The following is a 24,797-nucleotide window of genomic DNA, read 5'->3' as shown; positions in this document are numbered from 1 at the left end:
TGCCCGCCCCCCCCCCCCCCCCCCCAATAGCTTGCAATCCAAAACAGTCCAGTGGAGCCTGAGCGGTGGGTGTTGCCTTCTGACACACTTCCGGTGATGTCAGGGGGTGTGTGGCATATGCAAATAAGTTATGCTAATAAGTTATCCAATGAGCTCCTGCACCTCTTTTTCTACAAAGTGACCCCGGGATAACGCCATCTCTTTTGGAGTATCGAAATAATTTTCCCCCTCCTTGTTCTCTTCTGGAAGGAGTACTACATTGCCGACGCCTCGGAGGACCAGGTGTTTGTGTGCGTCAGTCACAGCAACAACCGCACCAACCTCTACATCTCCGAAGCGGACGGCTTGAGGTTCTCGCTGACTTTGGAGGACATCCTTTACTACAGCCCCGGGGGAGTGGGGAGCGACACCCTGGTCAGGTAAGGAGAGAGCCATGGATCAGTCGAGGGGGAGGCGACTTAGGGGATGGGCGACTCGGCGTGGCAAAGAGGGAAACGTCTTTGTCTGTGCAGCACAGTTTGTCAGACGGAACAAAGGGATCCCGCTTAAGCAGTAGCAGCCTGTGGAACGAAGTGTCTCCAGCTAACAAACTGTTTTAATCAAAACATAAGAGGAGCCCCATTGGATCAGACCAAAGGCTTCCTGTTTCCCACGGTGGTCAGCCGGGAAGCTCACAAGCAGGGTATGAAGGCTGAGTCCTCCCTTTGTTGATTCTCTGCCACCCCTTTGGTATTGAGTGGCACACTGCCTCTGGACATGGAGGTTCCATTGAGCTGTTGTAGATGGTAGCCTTTGACCCCGTGACTTTGTCACATTCCCCTTTTTAAAGCCATACAATTCAGCAGCCCTCACTTGTGGCGATGAATTCCATAAATGTGCCTGACATGTCTGTTATATTACGGAGAACAAGAAAAACTGTGAAAGGACACGTCTGTTATATTATACAGACGGCCCTGTGGGTTTTTCGAGGCAAGAGACATTCAGAGGTGGTTTCGGCATTGCTTTCCTCCGTGTAACAACCCCGTGTTTCCTTGGTGGTCTCCCATCTAAGTAGTAATCAGGGCCGACCGGCCAGGGCTATTTTTGGGCAGGGACGCACCTGGGCTACAGGTGGCAGTGCCCACCCCTGTCTCTTTCTGAAGAGCCTGTCCTATGAGATAGAAGGGGCATTCTTGCTACCACTCTGACTGGGCCTCGTTTCTAAAGAACTCCACATTATCTAGTGCTCAGGTCTAGAGTGGGAGTGACCTTGGGTCAGTCACAAGTTCTCTCAGAGCAGTTCTCTCAGAGCTCTCTCAGCCCCACCTACCTCACAGGGTATCTGTTGTGGGGAGGGGAAGGGAAGGGAAAGGAGATTGTAAAGCCACTCCGAGGTTCCTTCGGGTAGTGAAGTGTGGGGTATAAATCCAATCTCTTCTCTTCAAGTGTCTGTTTATCTATAACTGGTCTTTCTTCCTAAACACTGAGGGCATGGACCTCTCCCCCTCCCTAATTACTGCGAGGTAAGTCAGGCTGAGAGAAAGCGGCTGTCCTAAGATCATTCTTCGCGTTTCATGGCTGAGTGGGATTTGAACCTGGGACTCGCAGATTGTAGCCTGACACTCTAGCCGGGGGCACCAGACTGGCAGTGGCTGGCCCCAGAACAGCTCTGTAACGTCGCCTGACTTTACAGCCCTGGAGAATAATGTGCTGTTTAGTTAATATTTTAGTCCAAACAACCTCTTGGGGCTCCTTCGGTCAGTAGTCAGTGGCCCAGGAAGCAGGGGGACAAGTGTCCAGTCTGCATGGCCTCTGTCACGCCTGAAACCCGGGCTCAGAGCACAATCCTTCCATCTGCCACAGCGCCCTTTCCGGTTTCTGTCTGGCTTGGATGTTTCCACAGCATAGTAGTGGTTAAGTGGTGTAGTGGTTAAGTCACCGTCAATATATTTTTCTATGATTACGTATATTATTTTTGTTCACTTTGCTATGATTCTTTAAAGACATCTATTAAGCGACACTTTTCCAGAGTTTTTCTTGTTCTCCGTATTATCTCATTACTGTGCCAATCAATTGTTATATTATACAGACGACCCTGTGGGTTTTTCGAGGCAAGAGACATTCAGAGGTGGTTTGGGCATTGCTTTTCTCCGTGTAACAACCCTGTGTTTCCTTGGTAGTCTCCCATCTAAGTAGTAATCAGGGCCAACCCTGATTAGTTTCTGAGATCTGACAGGATCGAGCGAGCCTGGGCTACAGGTGGCAGTGCCCACCCCTGTCTCTTTCTGAAGAGCCTGTCCTATGAGATAGAAGGGGCATTCTTGCTACCACTCTGAATGGGTCTCGTTTCTAAAGAACTCCACATTATCTAGTGTTCAGGTCTAGAGTGGGAGTGGCCTTGGGTCAGTCACAAGTTCTCTCAGAGCTGTTCTCTCAAGAGCAGTTTCTGTCAGAGCTCTCTCAGCCCCACCTACCTCACAGGGTGTCTGTTGTGGGGAGGGGAAGGGAAGGGAAAGGAGATCGTAAGCCACTCCGAGGTTCCTTCGGGTAGTGAAGTGTGGGGTATAAATCCAATCTCTTCTCTTCTTCTCTTCAAATGTCTGTTTATCTGTAACTGGTCTTTCTTCCTAAAGACTGAGGGCACGGACCTCTCCCCCTCCCTAATTCCTGGAGGTAAGTCAGGCTGAGAGAAAGCGGCTGTCCTAAGCTCATTCTTCGAGTTTCACGACTGAGTGGGATGTGAACCCGGGACTTGCAGATTGTAGCCTGACACTCTAGCCAGGGGCACCAGACTGGCAGTGGCTGGCCCCAGAACAGCTCTGTAATGTCACCTGACTTTACAGCCATGGAGAATAACGTGCTGTTTAGTCAATATTTTAGCCCAAACAGCCTCTTGTGGCTTCTTCGATCAGCAGTCAGTGGCCCAGGAAGCAGGGGGACAAGGGTCCAGTTTGCAGGGCCTCTGTCACGCCTGAAACCAGGGCTCAGAGCACAATCCTTCCATTTGCCACAGTGCCCTTTCCGGTTTCTGTCTGGATTGGATGTTTCCACAGCATAGAAAGCTCTCAGCTATGATGTTCTCTTGGGTCCTTGCTTTCTTTAGAAGAAGAAGAGTACGTTTTTATACCTCACTTTTCTCTACCTTAAGGAGTCTCAGAGCGGCTTACAATCACCTTCCCTTCCTCTCCCCACAACAGACACCTTGTGAAGTAGGTGGGGCTGAGAGAGTTCTGAAAGAACTGTGACTGGCCCAAGGTCATCCAGCAGGCTTCATAGAATCATAGAATCACAGAGTTGGAAGGGGCCCTGCAGGCCATCTAGTCCAACCCCCTGCTCAAAGCAGGATCAGCCTCGAGCATCCCTGAGAAGTGTTTGTTCAGCCACTGCTTAAAGACTATCTTAGATATGGTACCCTATCTTAGATAAAATAGACATTGACATCTTTGATTGGGAAACTATATCTAATGCCAAATACAAGTTACTGGTATTTGGTTAGTCTAGATTTCCTAAGAGAGACTTTTTTATATAGACTTTTTATGCTATTATTCACTGTGTAATTGTTGACAAAGAGTCGCCAATTTGTATTGTAGTTTTTTATATTAAAATTAAAAAAAAAAAGACTGCTAGCGAGGGGGAGCTCACCACCTCCCAAGGCAGCTGATTCCACTGTCGCACAACTCTGTCAAAATGTTTTCCCTAATATCCAGCTGGTACCTTCCCGCCCCTAATGTAAACCCATTCTTGCTTGTCCTCTCCTCTGCTGCCAACAGAAACAGCTCCCTGCCCTTCTCTAAGTGACAGCCCTTCAAATATTTCAGGAGAGCAATAGAAATAGCTTCATGTGGAGGTTTGGGGAATCATACCCGGCTCTCCAGGTTAAAGTCTGCCGCCCTTAATCGTCACACCACCTAGTTAACAAGGCATTCCAGCTCATGCATGCCGGCGCTTAAACATTTTTTCCCCCCGCAGGTATTTTGCGAATGAGCCCTTTGCAGACTTCCACCGGGTGGAGGGCGTGCCAGGGATCTACATCGCCACCTTAATCAATGGCTCATTCACTGAGGAGAACATGCGGTCTGTCATCACGTTCGACAAAGGAGGGACTTGGGAATTTCTCCAGCCCCCAGAGTATACTCGCTATGGTGAAAAGATAAATTGCGAGGTAATGACGCCGCTGGAAAGAAATCTCGCTGTCTCTTCAAGGGCTTTCAGACAGGTCATGAAGTCATTGTGCCCTTACTGGGGTCTGTAGAAATGTCAAGGGCACGGTCTTGTCTGCCTAGCTGTGAATTGTTAGGGGGGGGGTCCTCCTTGCGGAAGTCTGATGCTCTGTGTTAAGGCTCATGTTGCTAAGTTCCTGCAGGCACAGGGGGCTCTCCAGCCCCCGGAGCACCCTTCCTGCCGCTGCTGAGCTGGGTGGCAGGGAAGTGGGGGGGTGCATGGGAAGTGGGGGTGTGTGCATGGCCAGTGCCCCAATATGCCGACATCACTTCCGGCGCAACCGGAGTTGACATCAGCACATTGCAGGGGATGCGTTAGCATTCAGTGTTACAGCGTCACCAGCTACACACTGACTTCACTTCCGGTTGTGCCGGAAGTGATGTCATTGTGTTGCTGGTGATGTAGTGACGTCACCAGTGAGCCTCCACCCCAACAGTGAGTGCCGACAACCAACGCTCCCTCTAAGCTGTGGAGTCTCGTGAGCAAAAATTCTACTTTGTGAGCCACTGGCATTAAAGTTGTGAGCGAGTGATTTGGCTACTGCATAGATTAGTTTGCTCTGGAGCCCTCCTTCCTGAGCGGAGACAAAAATGTGTGAGCCGGAGGCTAAAAAGCTGTGAGCTAGCTCACACTAACTCAGCTGAGAGGGAACATTGCTGACAACCCTAGTTAAGGTCCAGGAAATGTTATTTCCCCATTGTGGGCCCCCTCCCTCCCCAACTTTGAAAGTCCTGTGCAGTAGAAGCCCGTATACGGAGAAGGAATAGAATAGGGGTACAGCTCTCTGCTTTTCCAGTGGCACAGTGTTTAATTCCTTGGTCTAAGTCTATTTGCACCCCCTCCCCCTCAAGGAGTTGTGTACCACCTTAAATCCTAATCTGGTAGATGTACACACGCAAGAGAAGTTTTATAGAATTGGACCAAGACGCCAAGCAAATATTTGCCTTTAGGCCCTCTGTGTGAAACCTGTCCTCTGTACCCATGGGCTGTTTTTTTTTTTTTAATTAAAACAAACAAATAAGATACCATATACTATTACAGGAGATAGAGATTCAATAATTAAAACAAACAAATAAGATGCAATATACTATTACAGGAGATAGAGATTCAACTATCATGCAAAAAGGAACCTCTATTTGGAGGGGATCTCCCCACCTTTATGACATTTCATTCCCTTCAAATAAGAAATCACAGGCATCCAAAAAGTGAGATAACTTAGAATCTGAATCTGTAGGGTTAAGTGTTAAAGAGATCTTCTCCATAACTATAAGAGCCCATGTTTTTAACCGTTTTAAATGTTCAAGATGGAGGTTTATCCTTAACATAAGAGAACATAAGAGAAGCCAATGTTGGATCAGGCCAATGGCCCATCCAGTCCAACACTCTGTGTCACACAGTGACCAAAAATACCAGGTGCCATCAGGAGGTCGAGCAGTGGGGCCAGGACATCAAAAGCCCTCCCACTGTTGACCCCAAGAATACAGAGCATCCCTTGCCCCAGACTGAGAGTCCCTATCTATCCCTTGTGGCTAATAGCCACTGATGGACCTCTGCTCCATATGTTTATCTAATTCCTTCTTGAAGCTGTCCATGCCTGTAGCCGCCACCACCTCCTTCTCCCAGTTTGTTGCAATACACAAACGTGCCGTCCTCAATAAAGCTGAAAGGCACTTAAACTTTGGTGTATCAGTATCCTTACGGGAAGGTAAATCTATGTCAGGTCCAACAGTCAAACAAATGGAGCACAGTCTTCCAAGAAGCATATACTTTAGTACTATTGGTCTCTTTCTCTTACTGAGATATACAGAGTTCATACGACACCCCCCCACACACACACACACCCTTGGGCCAATCGGCCTGATTCCCTTGGGCAGGAAGGAATAACCGATGCAGCTGAGCTGGGTTGATTTATATGAAGACACTACAACTAGACAGTGGTACAAGGTTACAGATAACAGGAGAGGCAAGCAGGGAAAGGAATGTGGCACCCAGTCCTACACAGGTCAGGCGGGGGCCCCCTCAGTCCATAAACCGTATGGCAGCATAGCTGACAATCCAGTAATAGTCATTTGGGGTCTAACTCTAACTTTACATTAAGATGGGTAGCCGTGTTAGTTTGTCTGTAGCAGAAGAAAAGAGTTAGAGTCCAGGAGCACCTTAAAGAGTAACGAAATTTGTGGCAGGGGAGGAGCTCTCGTGAGTTACTGCTCACTTCTTCAGATACCTTGACATTACAGATCTTATGAATCACCCTAAGAATTTTGCTCCAAAACCCTTGACTGGCTGGGCATTGCCACCAACAATCACCTTAAATCAGCCTCCTAAACTGGTAGATGTACATGCACAAGAGACGTTTCACCCAGTTGGACCAAGGTGCCAAGCAAATATTTACTGTGGCCTTTTGGCCCTCTGTGTGAAAGCTGTCCTCTGTACCTATCGGTTGATTTAAAAAAAAAACCCACACACACAACTTTAAAAATTTTATAACTACCACACTCCTGTTAGCTGAGGGTGTCACTTCTTTTATCTGAGGGAGTGGTCTCTGGCTCATGAAAATTAATGCCAGGATGCATTTGTTAGTCGTTCAAGGACTCTTGCTTGCCTTCTGGGACACCCCATCCCCTTTAGCAAGGGCTAAGCAAAATAAACTGTGTAATTGTGATAACTGTTTGAACTGTGGTCCTCTGCCATGGCCTTCACTTGGAATAAGGCCCTGCAGTACTGAACCCAGTTTGCTGGCTCCAGAGCAGTGATTGCGAACCTTTTAGAGACCGAGTGCCCAAGCTGTGACCCAAAACCCACTTATTTATCGCAAAGTGCCAACACGGCAATTTAACCTGAATACTGAGGGTTTACTTTAGAAAAAACAACGCATACATTAACTTAAGATGATCCAAACAAAGTAAGGAAAGCAATCCCAAATGCTTTCATTTACTTAAAATTATTTGGCAGAGAATTCGACACTATAATGATGGTCTGGGCCTGGCGATGGCACGCGTGCCCACAGAGAGGGCTCTGAGTACCACCTCTGGCACCCGTGCCATAGGTTCGCCACCACTGCTCCAGAGGGATACAAGCATCTTTGTCCGGGAAATCCCTTTGGTCAAAGTAAATGATGTTTGCACGCTTGGACTCTCCTAGCTTTCCCAGGGCTGCTCGCTTCATCTGGCCCAGCGCCTGAGCCAGATCCTCAACTTCCAGCTGCGTAGGATGCCCATCCTCTCTAAAGAATCCGCTCCAGGACTTATCATTGCCACAGGTACAGGTGGTTTTGTGTTTTTTCTAAATTTGCATTTCATTAATTGCCTTGCCTTCCTCCATCTCAAGTACTTGGGGTAGCCATATGACTGAACTCCAGTTATAGTGATTAATCCCTCATCTTACCCTGCCTCGCATCACTCTTGGAAGATGCACAGGCTCTAGCTTTGGCGGATCTCCAGGGGACCGAAGTTTTCCAGTCGCTGGACAGCCACAGAGAATGCCTCCCTGTTTGCTCTTGCTGTCCAGATGATGCAGAGATTGTCAGCATATGCAGATGTTCTTGTGTCACATGCAATGAAATGTAGGGATGGATGCAGCCTTTTCAAGTATTCAGTCTAAGCTGTTTATGGCTTTGTGCACTGAATTCAACAGAAAGCCATAGGAAACTGGACCCATCTGTGGAAGCCTGGTGTGATGTACTTCTGACAGCCACCCATTGTCTCGGGCTGGGGTGCCAGTCAATGGGAGTCCAGAACAAGCCGGGGTCAGGAGCGAGAAACACAGAGCCAAGTCCAAAATCACTAACCAGAAGCGTAGTCCAAAGCCAAGCCGGGGTCAGGAGCCAGGAACACAGAGCCAAGTCCAAAGCCAGGAGATCCGAAGGTCTAGGTGCAAGAGCTGAGCGAAAGTGGATGCAAGCAGCACAAAGCTGACTTGTTGTTTCCATAAAGAGTACTGCCCAGAGTGTGGAATTAAATGCTGTTACCAGTTAGCCAGCTCTACGATCGGCCAGGCTCCTGTTAAAACTCTGGGCTAGCTGAGCGCCTCCCTTGTAGCCTGGCCTCTCTTCGCTTGGTTGCTAAGTTTTGCCGGAGTCGCTCCCTTAAACGAGTCACACGTGGGGGTGAGTCAGGAGGACTTTCAGCTTGCAGTTCTCCCTTCTTATCTGGGCCAGGTTTGAGGACTGCTGCTGCAGGCACTTGCCGGCTATCCTCCTCTGCTGCTTCAGAGGGGCCAGCTGTGGTTTCTGCAGGCTCTGTCAGCTCCTCCTCATCCGTGCCCATGACACCCATCACAAATCTTTGTTTTCTTACTGTGTGAGTTTGAAAGCTGCAGATGCAAAAACGTGTGGGGTTCGGCTTAGCTTGCACGTCTGTTTTTAAAAATGGAAATGGAATATGGTGACGGCCGGCAGGTCCTTAAGCCAGCCGCATAACAGTGCAGCGATTGTGGACGCCCGATGGGAGGAATTGCGAGTTACAAACCTCCTCCCTCCATCCTCTGTGCTTCTTTTGTGTAGGTTCCGTTGGCAAGAAGATGGCTAACAAAATGAACGTGTACATTTCGAGCAGCGCCGGCGTCCGATGGCGAGAGGTAAGGCGTGTGTTTGGGCGGGAATTTCCCCTGGTCTGATGCTTGAATGCTCAAAAGTTAGTGTACAAAATAAATCCATGGGGGGGGGGGGAACAGAAGATGTGGCGTGGCGAGCATTTCTCTGACTTCGTGCTGCCTGTTCGAGATCCAGTTTGGTGTAGTGGTTAAGTGTGCGGACTGTAATCTGGGAGAACCGGGTTTGATTCCCCACTCCTTCACTTGCACCTGCTGGATGACCTTGGGCAAGCCATAGTTCTGTCAGAGCTGTTCTCTCTCAGCCCCACCTACCTCACAGGGTGTCTGTTGTGGGGAGGGGAAGGGAAAGGAGTTTGTAAGCCGCTTTGAGACTCCTTTGGGTAGTGAAGGGCGGGGTATAAATCCTCCTCTTCCTCCTCCTCTTCTTCTCCTTTTCTCAATCTGTGACTGCAGTGCATTCGGGCAGGGAGTGAACTTGATCAGTCCAGATGTTTGCAACTTGTGGAAGATCTATATGCCAAAGGATTGTACTCATTTGTTTGCTCAAGTCGTTTTATTCTGCTTTTCTCCCACACTGGGGACTTAATGAGCAGCATGCAAAGTAAAACGTGTAAACAATAAACACATTTAAACGTGAATAGAGAACCCTCCAGACACTCCCGCACAGAACAGCTGATGGGCCACACAGATGTCCTAGCCTGGTTCCCCCGGTACGGCTCACACAGGACCACAGGCTGCAGGTCATGGGCCAAGAGCCCTTTGGCTTTTGCCAAAGGCTTGTGCCTCTAGCCAAGCCTAGGAGCTTAGTTACCCGCAAAAAGGGAGGAGCAGATGCTCAAACTGGGGTCTTATTCAGCTGGCTCAGATCTTCCCAGTTTCCTCCTCTCTAGGAATTGCCTCCTCCTCACAGCCCGTAGTGGGGTCCTCCCTGCTGTAAATCGTTGTGGACAGGAGGTGAACACCTGGTTTTCCTGGATATGCATTGCATAGTTAGGAGGAGCAGCTCAGTCCATGAATGTGTTGGGTTAAATGTAAAGAGAAAATCATTTGCCTTGAAAGCACAGAAGCGTACATGTTATCTCTAATCTTTCATGTTTCTGGGTTAAGGGAAAAATGCTGTTCAAGCAAATTGCAAAGATGATCTGACTCCAATGGTAACAAGAAAAATAAATTTTACTTAACAAAACGAATTACAAAGACGGTCTGACTCCAAGGGTAACCAGAAAAAGAAATGTTACTTACAAAAACAGGAGCACATCTTACGTGACCTATTCATGTTGGTACATGTAACTTACTGTGAACAAATCAAAGTTTGAGTCCAGTGGCCCCTTTAAGACCAACAACGTTTCGTTCAAGGTTTAACTTTCATGTGCAGGTACACTTCTTCAGATGTTACACCTTGCATAAATGTTTGTTGGTCTTAAAGGGGCCACTGGACTCAAACTTTGCTTTATTGTGAACAGATTAACTTCAGAAAGGTTAACTTGCTACAGCTCCAAGCTCAGGCAAGAGAGAAAGAAGAGAAGTCCCATATACAGGGGTCATTTCCTGTAGGAACGCACAGGAGCGGAGCTCCAGCAGTAAAGAGCCCTTGGGGCGGGCACATGCAACAAGCCCCACCCCTGCTCCCAGCAGCCCTCAGTCAGAGCAAGAAGCAGCCAGGTAAGCTGCAGAGCCCCCACACCGGGTCCAAAACAGTCCAGTGGCACCTTTAAGACCAGGTTTTATTCAGGTACAAGTTCTCCCTCCTCTGCGAGGATAGATCTGCACGCCCCCCCCCCAATAGCTAGCAATCCAAAACAGTCCAGTGGAACCTGAGCGGTGGGTGTTGCCTTCTGACACACTTCCGGTGATGTCACGGGGTGTGGCATATGCTAATGAGTTATGCTAATGAGCTCCTGCACCTCTTTTCAAAGAAATGACCCCTGAAGGAACAGAAGGGAACAGAAGGGAAGCAAGGAGCTCAGAGGCTCAACATCTAACCCAAGAGAGGAAAGTGGGGCCAACTGCCAAGTGTACCCGAAGGAGAGAATTCTCTTAACCCTTTTCTTCCCAGATCCGCTTGCATGCAGAGTTACAGTATCCAACACAACGCTGACCAGAGAGGGTGGTAGCAGGATGGCCGAGTGCTCGCTTGCAAACTTTTTTCAGGTCTGAATCTGATAACCCATTACCAGAGCTTGCAAAAAAACCTTCTGTGAGAGCCAGTTTGGTGTAGTGGTTAAGTGTGCGGACTCTAATCTGGGAGAACTGGGTTTGATTCCCCACTCCTCCACTTGCACCTGGCTGGTTGACCTTGGGCAAGCCGTAGCTCTGATAAGAGCTGTCCTTGAAAAAGAGCAGTTTCTGTCACTCAGCCCCACCAACCTCCCAGGGTGTCTGTTGTGGGGAGGGGAAAGGAAAGGAGACTGTGAGTCGCTGTGAGACTCCTTTGGGTAGTGAAGGGCAGGGTATAAATCCAATCACTTCTTCTTCTTCTACTGGAGAGCCGGCTTGGGGTCTCCTTGTCTTGCTGTACTAGGCTGGATTACCTGCTGGACGCCTGGAGATTAACTCTGAATCCCAGAATCTGTTTTTGCTGCCTGGCTTTGGATTTACTTATTTATTTAAAACATTCCTTCTCCACCCTTCTTCCCTTACGAAGATCAAGGCAACTTACAACATTAACACACATGAAATAAAGTACATTAAGAACATAAAAACCAGAATTAATAATCACACTTTAGGACCGTCAATAGCCTTAACTGAATGCAGTCCTAAACATCTTCTTCTTCTTTATTATTTAATTTTCACATACATAAAAAACAGAAATTATAAACAGTGTAACAAAGTATACCTTAGGCAGTCTTACAACTACTCAAACTTATACAACTAGTGCAATATCTGTAAAGAAAGAATGACATCATAAGCCAATAGCAGTACCATACTTATAATATAATGTACATATTATAATAAGTATAAAGATTCTGAGCATTTAGGGATTTCCTCAAGTTGTGACTAAAAATCCAGTATAATAAACCACGCTCTGCAAAGCCATTGTGTGGCGGGTTTAATTCATACTGACTAATCTGATATGTAATTGCTTCCCATTACATAAATCTCCCATATCTTCCAATTCCATAATGTGAGTGTAGGTGGATCTGGACACTTCCATGTTAAAGCTGTGACTGATTTTGCTGCCACCAAAAGGATAGAGATAAGTTTCTTCCTGATCTGCGGCGCTGAGACTTCTGGCCAGTAATTCAAAAATATCAGTGCAGGAAAATAGGGTGCCACATAGCCAGTTATTACTGCTATTTGATGTAATGCTTCCTTCCAAAACTGTTGAGTTTTCTCACAGTGCCACCAATGGTGCGCATAGGGTCCCACCTGCCCGCATTTCTTCCAACACAGTGGCGAATAGGACTTATAGATATGTGACCGTTTTAGCGGGGTCCTAATCATCTTCTTTTGAACTATGGTGCTGGAGAAGACTCTTGAGAGTGCCTTGGACTGCAAGAAGATCAAATCAGTCAATCGTAAAAGAAATCAACCCTGGCTGTTCCCTGGAAGGCCAGATAATGAAACTGAAGCTCAAATACTTTGGCCACCCAATGAGAAGGGAGCCCTCCCTGGAGAAGACCCTGATGCTGGGAAAGATTGAAGGTCAAAGAAGACGGGGACGGCAAAGGATGAGATGGTTAGACAGTGTCATAGATGCAACGAACATGAAGTTGAGCAAACTTCAGAGGACGGCGGAAGACCGGAAGGCCTGGCGTGATCTGGTCCACGGGGTCGCGAAGAGTCGGACTCGACTGTGCGACTGAACAACAAAGACATCTTCAACTGCCTCCTAAAGACTGAGAGTGAGGGGTCCAGGCATACATCCCTGGGGAGGTTGTTCCATAAGCATGGGGCTGCCACGGAAAAGGCCATCTCTTATGTATCCACCAAACAAGCTTCTTTGATTGCCGGGACAGTCAGGATTGGGAGCCTTGAAAGGGATGCAGTTACTTGTCCTCTGTGCCGAGGACCAGCTGCCACCCGCTCCCACCCCTCTGCGTCTAGAGGGGAAAAAGCATCTTTCACTAGGAGCGCACGAGTGGTGAGCAGGTTTGGGATCCCCACAGCTCTTTTCCTAGAAATTAAACCCAGCTCCTTCCAGATGTAGCAACGAGAGGACGGCGCATCTGTTGCAAGTAAAGTGTTTCCCACAGAATCACAACTTTTCCAACAAGAAGGTTGCTTGGTTTACTTTCATATGTAAGGGGGAGATGTTACGTTTGGCTGCCGTCCTTTAAAGACGTTGCCAAGACACAGTGGGGATTTTTTTTTCTCCTGTTGCCGTCGCTTGTGTGAGCAGCCAAGGACTCTTGGCATCTTCCCTCCGAGTGGGACGTGGTCCCAATTTGAGGAGCGCTGTCGTTGCTGGAGGCTGATTGGGTGGTCCGGTCTGCCGAGAGACTTGCGGTGGGCCTCTCTAGACTGATGTTAGTCTAAGGCCGTTTTTCTGACATCTGTGATGTGTTTGAATGCCGCAAGGCGAACCATCTCCTTTCCTCTCCGAGCGGCGTGGTTTGGTTTGGAGAAGGCTGGGTCTGCTGGGATTGGCAGCAGGCAGGAATTCTGCCTCTGGCTGTGTAATATATATATATGTATAATAAAGATGCTAGAAGTGGACGTCCTTCGTTTTGCCTGGGAGTGTAAGGGATGGCTTAGACACTTCCAGGTGACCTGGAAGGCTGGAATTTGTTGTGTCTTCCTTTGCGGGAACACATCCAGCCCGCCCTAAAAGCACTGCACTGGCTGCCTGTAGCATACCGGATTTGGTTCAAGGTGCTGGTCTTCACCTTTAAAGCCCTATATGGTCGGGGACCTAGTTACCTAAAGGACCACCTTTCCCCATATGTGCCTCAGAGAACACTAAGATCGGGATCCCAAAATCGCCTGGTTCTCCCGGGCCCTAAAGAGGCCAGGCTGGCCACAACAAGGGCCAGGGCCTTTTCCGTGGTGGCCCCTCAATGGTGGAATGAGCTCCCGGATGACATCAGGGCCCTGCGGGACCTTTTGTACTTCCGCAGGGGCTGTAAAACAGAGCTCTTCCACCAGGCTTCCGATTGGGGTGCCACCTTAATACCATGACCCTGGCCCTAACGTCAACATCACCACCAACGGGACAACTAACAGCCTGGACTAGGGTGTAGGCGGCCATTCAAATGTGGACAGAACGTCGCCATCTTTTATTATAGTATGCACTGAGCAGTTATGGTTGTATGTTGTAAAAAGGTAAAGGTAAAGGTTCCCTTGCTCGAAAGCCAGTCGAATCCGAGTCTAGGGTTGCGGTGCTCCGTTTCAAAGCCGAAGAGCCAGCGCTGTCCGAAGACGTTTCCATGGTCATGTGGCCGGCATGACTAAACACCAAGGCGCACGGAACGCTGTTACCTTCCCACCGAAGTGGTACCTATTTATCTACTTGCAATGTCTTGCTTTCGAACTGCTAGGTTGGCAGGAGCTGGAACTAGAGACGGGAGCTCACTCCGTCATGCAGGACACTCGGGTCTCGAACTGCTGAACTACCGACCTTCCACAGCCTGCAGTTCAGCGTCTTAACCACTTGAGCCACCGCAGCTCTTTTATTATTATATTATGTTATGTTATGTTATGTTATGTTATGTTATGTTATTATAATCTTTTATTATAGTACGCACTGAGCAGTTATGGTTGTATGGTGTAATCTTAACTTAATTTGTTTTACTATATTATGGCGTTTTAATGTATATATTCATATGTATGTTTGTTAGCCGCCCTGAGCCCGCAACAGCAGGGGGGGGATATAAATTAATAAATAATAACAATAAAAAATAAATTTGGAATGCGGCCGGCCACTGGGGAAGCCCAAAAGTGGGACGTTCGTACATCCGACAGTGAAAACTCAGAGTATGAATCTGAAAAGGGGTTGCCAACTCCAAATTGGGACATTCCTGGAGATTTGGGAGGTGGAGCATTTGGGGAGGGGACTGACCTTAGTGTACGGTTGCCAAGTCCCCCCTGTCCACCAGCAGAAGACGAGAGGTAGGATTGCCAGACTGAGATTGAGAAACTGGTGGAGATTTGGGGATTGAGCCTGGGGAGGACAAGGGACCCCCGTGGAGTATAATGCTATGGAGTCATACTAACGCGTGAAGCTGCCTTATGCTGAATCAGACCCTTGGTCCATCAAAGTCAATATCATCTATTCAGACCAGCAGCGGCTCTCCCGGGTCTCAGGCGGAGGTCTTTCACATCACCTCCCACCTGTGAACTGGAGATGCGGGGGGGTTGAACCTGGGACCTTCTGCATGCCAAGCAGAGGCTCTGCCAGTGAGCCACAGCCCCTTCCCTGTCCACCCTTCCAAAGCATCCACTTTCTCCAGGGGAACTGATCTCTGTAGTGTGGAGATGAGCTGTAATTCCAGGGGATCCCCTCGTCCTACCTGGGGGCTGGCATCCCTGCTTTGGTGGGGTACAGTGCCACAGAGTCCATCCTCCAAAGCATCCATTTTCTCCAGGGAAACTTGATTTCTGGAGTCTGAAGATGGCTTGGAATTCTGGGAGATCTTCTGGCCCCACCTGGAGGCTGGCAACCAGAAGTCATAATCGAGGGTAGCACTTCAGCATAGTGCAAGAAGGCGTTTATATGAGGGCGATTTCGCACTAGAGCTGCCTCGCGGTTGTGCCGCCGTTTGCCCCGACTCTATTTGTCAATTTCACACCCGAGGCTGCAGTTTTGTGATCCTCAAAAACCAGGATCACGAAACTGCGGAGGAAATCGGGCGAAGCCACGAGTCAAAATGCAGCCCCGCAGCTTCGGGTGTGAAATTGACATATTTGTGTCGGGGCAAACGGCGGCGCAACCGCGAGGCAGCTCTAGTGCGAAATCGCCTTGAGACAGAATGACGGGCTCGTACCTTCCTTTACTTGAACTTGTCCTGGAAGGATTTCATGTTTCGGCTGGGGACACGGGTCTGTCCTTGCAGAACGGAGTGTGGATTTACGTGTGTGTGTTTGTGTGTGTGTGTATCTGCATCTTTGTACATGATAATCCCCTTTGGGTGTGTGAGTATGCTTTCATTTGAAACTTATAGGTAGGGTTCACAGTTTGGGTTGCCAGGTCCCTGCTGGCCACCAACGGGGTGGGCGGTGTAGGGTTGCCACATCCAAGTCGGGGAACTCCTGGAGATTTGGGAATGGAGTCTGGGGAGGAGAGGGACCTCAGTAGGGTACAGTGCCATAGAGTCCGCCCTCCAGAGCATCCATTTTCTCCAGGGGAGCTGATCTCTGTAGTCTGGAGGTGAGCTGTATTTCCAGGGGATCCCCAGGCCCCACCTGGAGGCTGGCATCTCTAAATCCCTTGTGGCTTAGCTGATTGGCTCTGGGTTGGGAATTACCTGGAGATTTTGGGGGTGGAGCTTGGAGAGGACAGGTTTTGGGTAGGGGGGGGACCTCAGCAAGATATGCTACAGGCTGCGGTCACACACACTAAATAATCTACTTTCAATCCACTTTCAATGCACTTTCCAACTGGATTTTGCCAGTTCACACATAAGAACATTAGAGAAACCAATGTTGGATCAGGCCAATGGCCCATCTAGTCCAACACTTTGTCACACAGTGACCAAAAATACCAGGTGCCATCAGGAGGTCCACCAGTGGGGCCAGGACACTAGAAGCCCTCCCACTGTCGGGCCCCCCAAGCACCAAGAATACAGAGCATCCCTTGCCCCAGACCGAGAGTTCCTAATAGCCACTGATGGACCTCTGCTCTGAGAGTTCCTATGTATACCTTGTGGCTAATAGCCACTGATGGACCTCTGCTCCATATGTTTATCCAGTCCCCTCTTGAAGCCGTCCATGCTTGTAGCCGCCACCACCTCCTGTGGCAGTGAATTCCATGTATTAATCACTCTTTGGGTGAAGAAGGACTCCCTTTTATCCGCTCTAACCCGACTGCTCAGCAATTTCATTGAGTGCCCACGAGTTCTTGTCTTGTGAGGAAGGGAGAAGAAGAAAGGGAGTTCTTGTATTGTGAGAAGGTAGACAAAGAAGTACACGCAGTAAAATCCAGATGGAGAGTCCACTGAAAGGGGATTGAAAGTGGATTATTTAGTGTGTGTGACCGCAGCCACAGAGTGCACCCTCCAAAGCTTCCATTTTCTCCAGGGGAGCCGATCTCTGTAGTCTGGAGGTGAGCTGTAATTCCAGGGGATCCCCAGACCCCACTTGGGGGCTGGCTAGCCTAGTTGACACCAGTGCTCCCTCTAAGCTATGGAGTCCTGAAAGCAAATATTCTACTTTGTGAGCCACTGGCATTAAAGTTGTGAGCAGGTGATTTGGCTACAGCATAAATTAGTTCGCTCCGGAGCCATCCTTCCTGAGCTAAGACAAAAATGTGTGAGCCGGAGGCTAGAAAACTGTGAGCTAGCTCACACCAGGGCTATTTTGGGGCAGGAACGCACAGGAACGGAGTTCCGGCTGGCTCCCGAGTTGGCCACGCCCAGCAGGAACTCATTAGCATAACAGGCCACACCCAACAGCACAAACTCATTAGGATTGGCTACATTAGGGGTGTGTGGCCTAACATGCAAAGGAGTTCCTGCTACAAAAAAAGCCCTGGGTTTTGACAACAAACAAAGTAAACAGAATAAGAAGCAAAGGGTGGGTGTGGCTGGATGACCACACTTCTGGCAACATGTGCTAATGAGCTGTGCTGTCAGGGGTGTGGCCTAATATGCTAATGCATTTCTGCTGTTGGGTGTGGCCTATTATGCTAATGAGTTCCTGCTAGTTTTTTTCTACAAAAAGAGCCCTGGCTCACACTAACTCAGCTTAGAGGGAACACTGGTTGACACCCCACGTATCGTAAGAATCAGTCGTTCCACATTTGAATGATGGTTCCTAGAAATACCACTTTTAAACTGGAATTATTGAGCAGGGTCATGGTTTCGAATGGATTGATGTGGTCTTAAAAACTGGCATCATTGACTACTTGGAAGAAATACTGGGATGTAAAAAACAATTTATTTTGCTTTGACAATTATTAAGGTTGGATGGACATTTAGATTAAATTTAAATATATATAGATAAACAGATAAAAAGATACGTTACCTGAAAGAATTATGTTGTTAAAGAATTGGAAAAGGAGAAAAAAGAATGGATTAGAGGCTGGAGCACTGTGGGAAGTCAGAAGGGGGGGGGGAGATATTTGGATAAAAGGATATGAAAAGTTTGTTATATGATGTATAATTTTACTTATTATTATATCCTAATAAAATTGTTTTTAAAAAAACTGGCATCATTCTTTTGGGGCGCCATTTATGTTGCCATCCTCCGGACACGTCATGGGATTATGAAAAGCGCCTCTGTGACGGCCACAGAAGCTATGCTGGCACTCCCCTTGAGGGTAGTGGGTGTGTGGCGGGGGGAGGGAATACGTCTGCAGCCCTTCACGCTCTCCCATCACGCGCTTCTGTGTTTGCTTCTTTCTTCAGGTCCTGACCGGCCCCCATTATTACACTTGGGGAGACCACGGAGGGATCCTCATGGCGGTAACGCAGGGTTCAGAGACAGATCAGCTGAAGTAAGTTCCCGCGAAAGAAACATCTGAGGGATTTTTACCCAGGACTGAATGTGGCAAAGCAGCAAATGATCAGTCATCAGATGACTCGTTTTTAAGTCAGGTGGGGAATTTGTGAGGGAGAGGAGTCCTGAGCGGTCTTCATCGACAGAGAATTTGAGGCTCTGAGAAACTGACTCCTCCCTTCCCCCAAACCACGGCGTTTTGCGGAGTGGGTAGAGGGAGGGCCTGGAATTCCACTGTGGTCTGCGCAAGAGACATTCCTCCGGCAAAGAAGGAATCTGACTTGCAGCTGAGATCTGAAGTAAAGTGTCTGCGTTTGCGTCCTCTCTTGGAAGAGGCTGAGGTCTGGTTCGCAAATGCTTCGTGGTTACGACACTGAGGGAAGGTCTTTGTACCGCGAATAGAACTTCTGTTTTTCCTCTCAACACCTCAGACACCATCCTCTTCACACATTCACCTGGCAGTCACCTCGTGGGCAGGATTCCATGTTTGTGTGTGTGTGTGCGCGGGAAGCCATCGGAGAGTTCACTGAGGCAGGGAAGGCAGATACGTTTTGAAAAGTATGCAGACGGAGAGTGATTTCAGCAAAGCATACTTTATTCAGTCAGGAACAAGACACTTTGGCCGGCTCGCAGGCCGGCTTATATTCCCTCAGAAACCCACCACCCCAACACACACCCCACTTCCCGATAGGCTATTTACAGTGACCAAGAGACCTATTGGCCTCCCGGTCTGGGACCTAGCCCTCTGATTGGGCGGGCTAGGATCCTCCTGGCCCATTGTCTTTAGGTGCAAAGCTTGAGGTTTGTCCCTGGACAAGTCCGGACATGCCCGGCCCTGTCAGGGCTGGATACACTACACGTTTCAAGCCTCAAAGGCCTTGCTCTCGATACATTCAGGGCTAAGAAGTGAAACAGCGCTGCCTTTAGGAGCATGGGCTGTGATTATTTTCGGCATACTTTATGACCCATAACGGTAGTGATCTTGTGTGTGTTAAAGTGACGTCAAGTTGCTTCTGAATAGGGTAGCCGGGCCTCAGGTCCCACTGGGGGTTCCCCCAGGTTTTGGGGCTTCATCCTGCCACTGGCCAGGTGGCCAGCAGGGGGAACCCTACCCCCAAACAGCAACGCCCCTGACACGATGGTGTCACCCAGAAGTGACGTCATCACGGAATGCTCTGGCTTGAGGGCAAAACTCTGTGGTAAATTTGGCCTAACATCACGGAATGCTCTGGTTTGAGGGCAAAACTCTGTGGTAAATTTGGCCTAAAACCATAGAGTTTTGCCCTCAAACCAAAGTATTGCTGTGTGACTTCCGGGTGACGTCATCGCATTGCGGGCATCCCTGAATGCTGCCCCAAATCCCCCCACTAGTGTGGGGAGGGGACCTGGCAACCTTACGTCTGACTTATGGTGAACCTCTAAATTAATGACCTCCAAAGCATCCTGTTGTTCACAGCCTTGCTCAGGTCTTGCAAAGTGAAGGCTGTGGCTTCCTTGATGGAGTCTGTTGGGTCTTCCTTTATGGAGTCTGTTGGGTCCAGCGTTCCCTCTAAGCTGAGTTAGTGTGAGCTAGCTCACAGTTCTTTAGCCTCCGGCTCACACATTTATGTCTTTGCTCAGGGAGGAGGGCTCCAGAGCGAACTAATTTATGCAGCAGCCAAGTTGCTCGCTCATAACTTTAATGCCAGGAGCTCACAAGGTAGAATTTTTGCTCACAAGACTCCACAGCTTAGAGGGAGCATTGGTTGGGTCTTCCTCTTTTCCTGTTGCCTTCAACTTTCCCTAGCATGATTCTCTTTTCCAGTGAGCCTTGTCTTCTCAGTATGTGATCAAACTCCGACAACCTCAGTTTGCCTCATAGTTTATTGTTGTAGTGTTTAAATGTGTCCGTCGCTGGATATTAGACAGTATTTACACAGAATTCTGTGTGAATGATTGGAGGAATTTTGCACACTGAGTCCCAGGTATAGTTGGCAAGGTGTGATTTCATTGGCTGTAGTATGTATAGACCTCATCAATGGGAATCCAGATGCCAAACCCCATGATTTGGTCTAGCGGCGTGTTTGTGTATGTGTATCATGATCCTAGGCCTATAGTAGTGCCAGTTTGGTGTAGTGGTTAAGTGCGCGGACTCTAATCTGGGAGAACCGGGTTTGATTCCCCACTCCTCCGCTTGCAGCTGCTGGTATGAACTTGGGTTAGTCACAAGTTATTTCAGAGCTGTTCTCTCATGAGCAGTTCTCAAAAGAGCTCTCTCAGCCCCACCCACCTCACAGAGTGTCTTTTGTGGGGAGGGGAAGGGAAAGGAGATTGTAAGCCGCTCTGAGACTCGGAGTGAAGGGCGGGGTATAAATCCAATCGCCGCTTCTGCTTCTTGCCCTGAGGAGGCCTATATTAAAGTAGGTACCAGGCCTACATTTCCCAGACACCCCCTGAGCCGTGTGACTGGTAAAAGGGGATTTGGAGGGAAAACTATGGCAAATTGGGGGTGAGGGGGTGGTGCTTGGAAAGAAGGAATAAAAGGCCTCCCCCAGAAATGGAGGGTGGTTAACTCGTAGGGAGCAGGGCTGGGGAGAGGCTGCTGCAGACGGAGGGATCCCTCATCCAGGAAGGGGTCAGCTAGCCTGAGGCCTAAGACCAGGAGACAGCCAGGGACAGTGCAGATAGACGCGCTAGAATTTCTTTTTAGTTTGCCTACCTGCCTTTACTGACATCATTATCCCATATGTGGCTTGAATTATTGTTGTCATTAGAGCTCTTTAATAAACTGTTTGTTACTCTGCCTGGGTCCTCACGTCTCATTCGGTCACCTAGAAGGTATAACATGTTTGGAGAAGAAGTGGTTAGGGGCAGGGAGGGTGCTCTGGGCCCTCCCGAGTTAGACCCACACCGGAGTGGTGGTGGCCAATAGAGATTCCCTGTTCCCTCACTTTTGACAGCTTGTAGGGAACGTGGAAAGTTCAGGCTTAATTAGATCCAGAACCCACTTATTTGTCTTTTTGGAGCTCCACGGCATCTATAAAACTGTCTTCCAACACCACATTTCCAACGTATCAACTTCCAGTCAGCTTTATTCATTGTCCAACTTTCACACCAATACATAGTAATGGGGAATACTATGGCACAAATTAACTTGATCTTGGTCGCCAGTGATATATCCTTGTGGCTAACAGCCAGTGATGGACCTCTGCTCCATCTGTTTATCCAAACCCCTCTTGAAGCTGTCTATGCTTGTAGCCGCCACCACTTCCAGCGGCAGTGAATCCCATGAGTTAATGACTCTTTGGGTGAAGAAGTATTTCCTTTGACCTGTTCTAAGCCTACTGCTCAGCAATTTCATTGAGTGCCCATGAGTTCTTGTATCGTGAGAAAGGGAGGAAAGTACTTCTTTCTCTGCCTTCTCTAACCCATGCATAGCGGCACTTCTGGAAGAAAATTTTGGATGCTGCAAAACCTGGCAAAGCTGTTGGCTTCAGCGGGGAAGTTGGAAGCTTCGCCTTCTCCCACTGAGATGTCTGGACTTAAAACATAAATCACGTTTGCTGGTGTTTGCCCATGTTGGAGACTGAGCAAGAGAGAAGTCGGAAGTTTGATAATAAGTTACTATATATACCGGCTCTTTTTGTAGCAGGTACTCAGTTGCATATTAAGGTTCACACCCCCTAATGTAGCCAATCCTCCAAGAGCTTACAGTAGTTCCTGTAAGAAGAGCTCTGTAAGCTCTTAGAGGATTGGCTACATTAGGGGTGTGTGGCCTAATATGCAAAGGAGTTCCTGCTACAAAAAGAGCCCTACCTGGCAGTTTGGGGTAGTGGTTAAGAGCTGCCCGGCTGTAATCTGGAGAACTGGGTTTGATTCCCCACTCCTCCACATGTAGCCAGCTGGGTGACCTTGGGCCAGTCCCAGTTCTTTCAGAACTCTCTCAGCCCCACCTACCTCGCAGGGTGTCTGTCATGGGGAGAGGAAGGGAAGGTGATTGTAAGCCACTCCAAGACTCCTTTGGGTAATGACGGGTGGGGTATAAAGCAACTCTTCTTCTTGCCAGGAAGATGACCCTGAACGTAAGGCAATCTCACTTTTAAAAAGTTATGCACAAAAGTTTTCCCCCCTCATTACCGCACTTAACTAGTTTGCATTTGGTTTTAAAAAGCCCTCCTCTTTTTCTTGACAGCGCGTGTGTAAAAAGACCCTACCTAGTCTTCCTTTCAGGTAAACACAGTGCCTTATTTTGCTCTCCAGATACAGCACCAATGAAGGGGAGACCTGGAAAACGTTTACCTTCTCGGAGAAGCCGGTCTTTGTTTATGGCCTGCTGACGGAGCCAGGGGAGAAGAGCACCATCTTCACCATCTTCGGCTCTTACAAAGAGAATGGGCACAGCTGGATCATCCTGCAGATCAACTCCACTGACGTGCTTGGTGAGTGAGATGCGCAGGGCACCGGGGCTCAGTGCAGACAGATGCGTGTCCGTGCAAGACAGGAGGGCAGATATTGGAAACATAGAGCTGGAAGGGACTCCGAGAGTCATCTAGTCCAGCCCCCTGCACAATGAAGGTGTCACGATTGCGCTGGCGGGTAAGGCAGGGCACGGAAAGTCCAAAACACAGTCCGAGGTCAGGGCACCAGATAAGACAGAGTAACGTGAGCAGAGTCCAGAATACCAAGTCAAAACGCAGTCTAGGGTTACCGGAGATTGCAAGCAGAGTTCAGAAGCCGGAAGCCGTTCGTCCAAAGTCAGGATACACAGTCCGAAGTCAGGGACCCAGGAAACAATGTCACGCAAGCCGAAGTCAGGAGCCGGGAAGTCAGAACGAAAACCAGGAGACAGGAACGCAGGATCCGGGGTGCAGCGAGTCGTCTATGCGATTAGTTGCTAGCACGAGTTGGGGATCTGAGAGAGCCGCCTAAAAAGCCCGTTCCGCTTGTTAGCCAATCACCGGCCGCTAACAGGGTCCTGGCTCCGGTCAGTACTCTGGTCTTAGAGGACGCCGACCTTGCATGCGCGCCACCTTACGCTGGGTTGCCATGTCCCATCGCCTCTGATCGCGCAAACGAGCCACCGGTGGGGGGGGAATCAGGAGGCGTGGTGCTTGTGCTTAAGGAACATAAGAGACGCCAATGTTGGATCAGGCCAAAGGCCCATCCAGTCCAACACTCTGTGTCACACAGTGGCCAGAAATACGTGCTTGGCTCCAGGTGTAAACTCTCCTGGTAGCTGGTGCTCATCCTCCGCAGGACTTAGGTCTGGTGATTCAAGGGGTGCAGGAAGCTCACCTTTGGATGTTGAGGGCGCAGAATCCCCGGGGTCAGAGTCTACGGGGTCGGGCTGCACTGCGGGCATGACAGAAGGACATTAACACTGCTCTCTTCTACTGCAGACCAACGTGGCTTCCCTTTGAAACCACCCCAACAAGGAGCTGTTCAAGTCAAATGCATTGATCTGTGGAGGCGGTCTCTTGCGCTTTTACACTGGGGGGTGGTGGTTCTTGCTTTGCAGTTGATCACTGACATAGAATTCCTATTGGGGGAGAGGCCTTGTCCTAGAACACAGGCAGAGTAAGGCAAGGCAACAGAGTTAGGTGACAGTCAAAGAGTCCAGTCCAGAAATTAAATACCGGTTTAGCAGCAGTCAAAGGTCATGGGTTGTTCAGGAAAGCAGAGTCGAGGCAGTCTGAGGTCGTTGATCAGCAAGGTTCAGGCAGCTCAGAAAAGCAGAGTTGAGGGTCAGTCCAAAGGTCACAGGAGGCAGGCACAGTCCGGAGTTGTGGTCACAAGATTCACAGGGTTGTGACAAGTTGCTTCCACAATCTGCAGTTCTCCAGGTCTGATTTGTATAGGCATTCCTTGATTTACAGCCGTCTGCTGGAAGGTGCTCCTGCACTTACTCAGAACTGCTATCATTAAGCAGCTGGCACCAAGCCAAGAAGCAAGCACTCTGTCTGCGATTCTTTAAGTCTTGTCGGAGTTTTTCCCTTCGCTGTTCAAGTTAAGGGGGGGGGGCTCCTGAGGTGTGCTTGGTGGATCAAAGGTCAGCTGCCGGTAATAGATCTTGAGGCTCCTGTATCTCTAATTCATTAACTTTAGCTGGTTCAGAGCTGGCTGCATGGGGCTCCTTAACTCCTAAGGAGTTTTCAGCCACACTGGACTCAGGCTGGTCTGGTCACCTGGACTGGAAAGATGAGGTAGCCCCCCCCCCCCCCCCATACAGATAACTGGCTGGCTGCTCGATCTCTTGGGCTGAGGAACAGTGGCTGAGCATTCGTCCTTTCCCACCTCCTCTTTCTCCTCCCCAAAATCTTGGAAGTGGTGGCGGCTACAAGCATGGACGACTTCAAAAGGGAATTAGATAGGCATATGGAGCAGAGGTCCATCAGTGGCAATTAGCCACAAGGTATAGATAGGGACTCCGGGGCAAGTGATGCTCTGTCTTCTTGGTGCTTGGGGGGGGG

General features: G+C 49.0%; 1 protein-coding gene across 1 annotated transcript in view; it reads left to right on the top strand.

The window, feature by feature from the left end:
• SORL1 (sortilin-related receptor, L(DLR class) A repeats containing) overlaps positions 1-24,797 on the top strand; it is a 145,385-nt gene that overhangs the window by 24,035 nt on the left and 96,553 nt on the right. The window contains exons 7-12 of the mRNA XM_015421578.1: positions 250-419; positions 3,949-4,141; positions 7,342-7,459; positions 8,702-8,775; positions 18,258-18,346; positions 22,588-22,766. Of these exons, the coding sequence (XP_015277064.1) occupies positions 250-419; positions 3,949-4,141; positions 7,342-7,459; positions 8,702-8,775; positions 18,258-18,346; positions 22,588-22,766 (823 nt within the window). The remainder of the gene's footprint in view (positions 1-249; positions 420-3,948; positions 4,142-7,341; positions 7,460-8,701; positions 8,776-18,257; positions 18,347-22,587; positions 22,767-24,797) is intronic.

This window comes from Gekko japonicus, unplaced genomic scaffold (assembly GCF_001447785.1).
Source record: "Gekko japonicus isolate JY-2015 unplaced genomic scaffold, Gekko_japonicus_V1.1 scaffold1542, whole genome shotgun sequence".
NCBI classification, from domain to species: Eukaryota; Metazoa; Chordata; class Lepidosauria; order Squamata; family Gekkonidae; genus Gekko; species Gekko japonicus.
The sequence above is the reverse complement of the archived record's forward strand: the minus strand, read 5'-3'. Positions and strand labels throughout refer to the sequence as shown.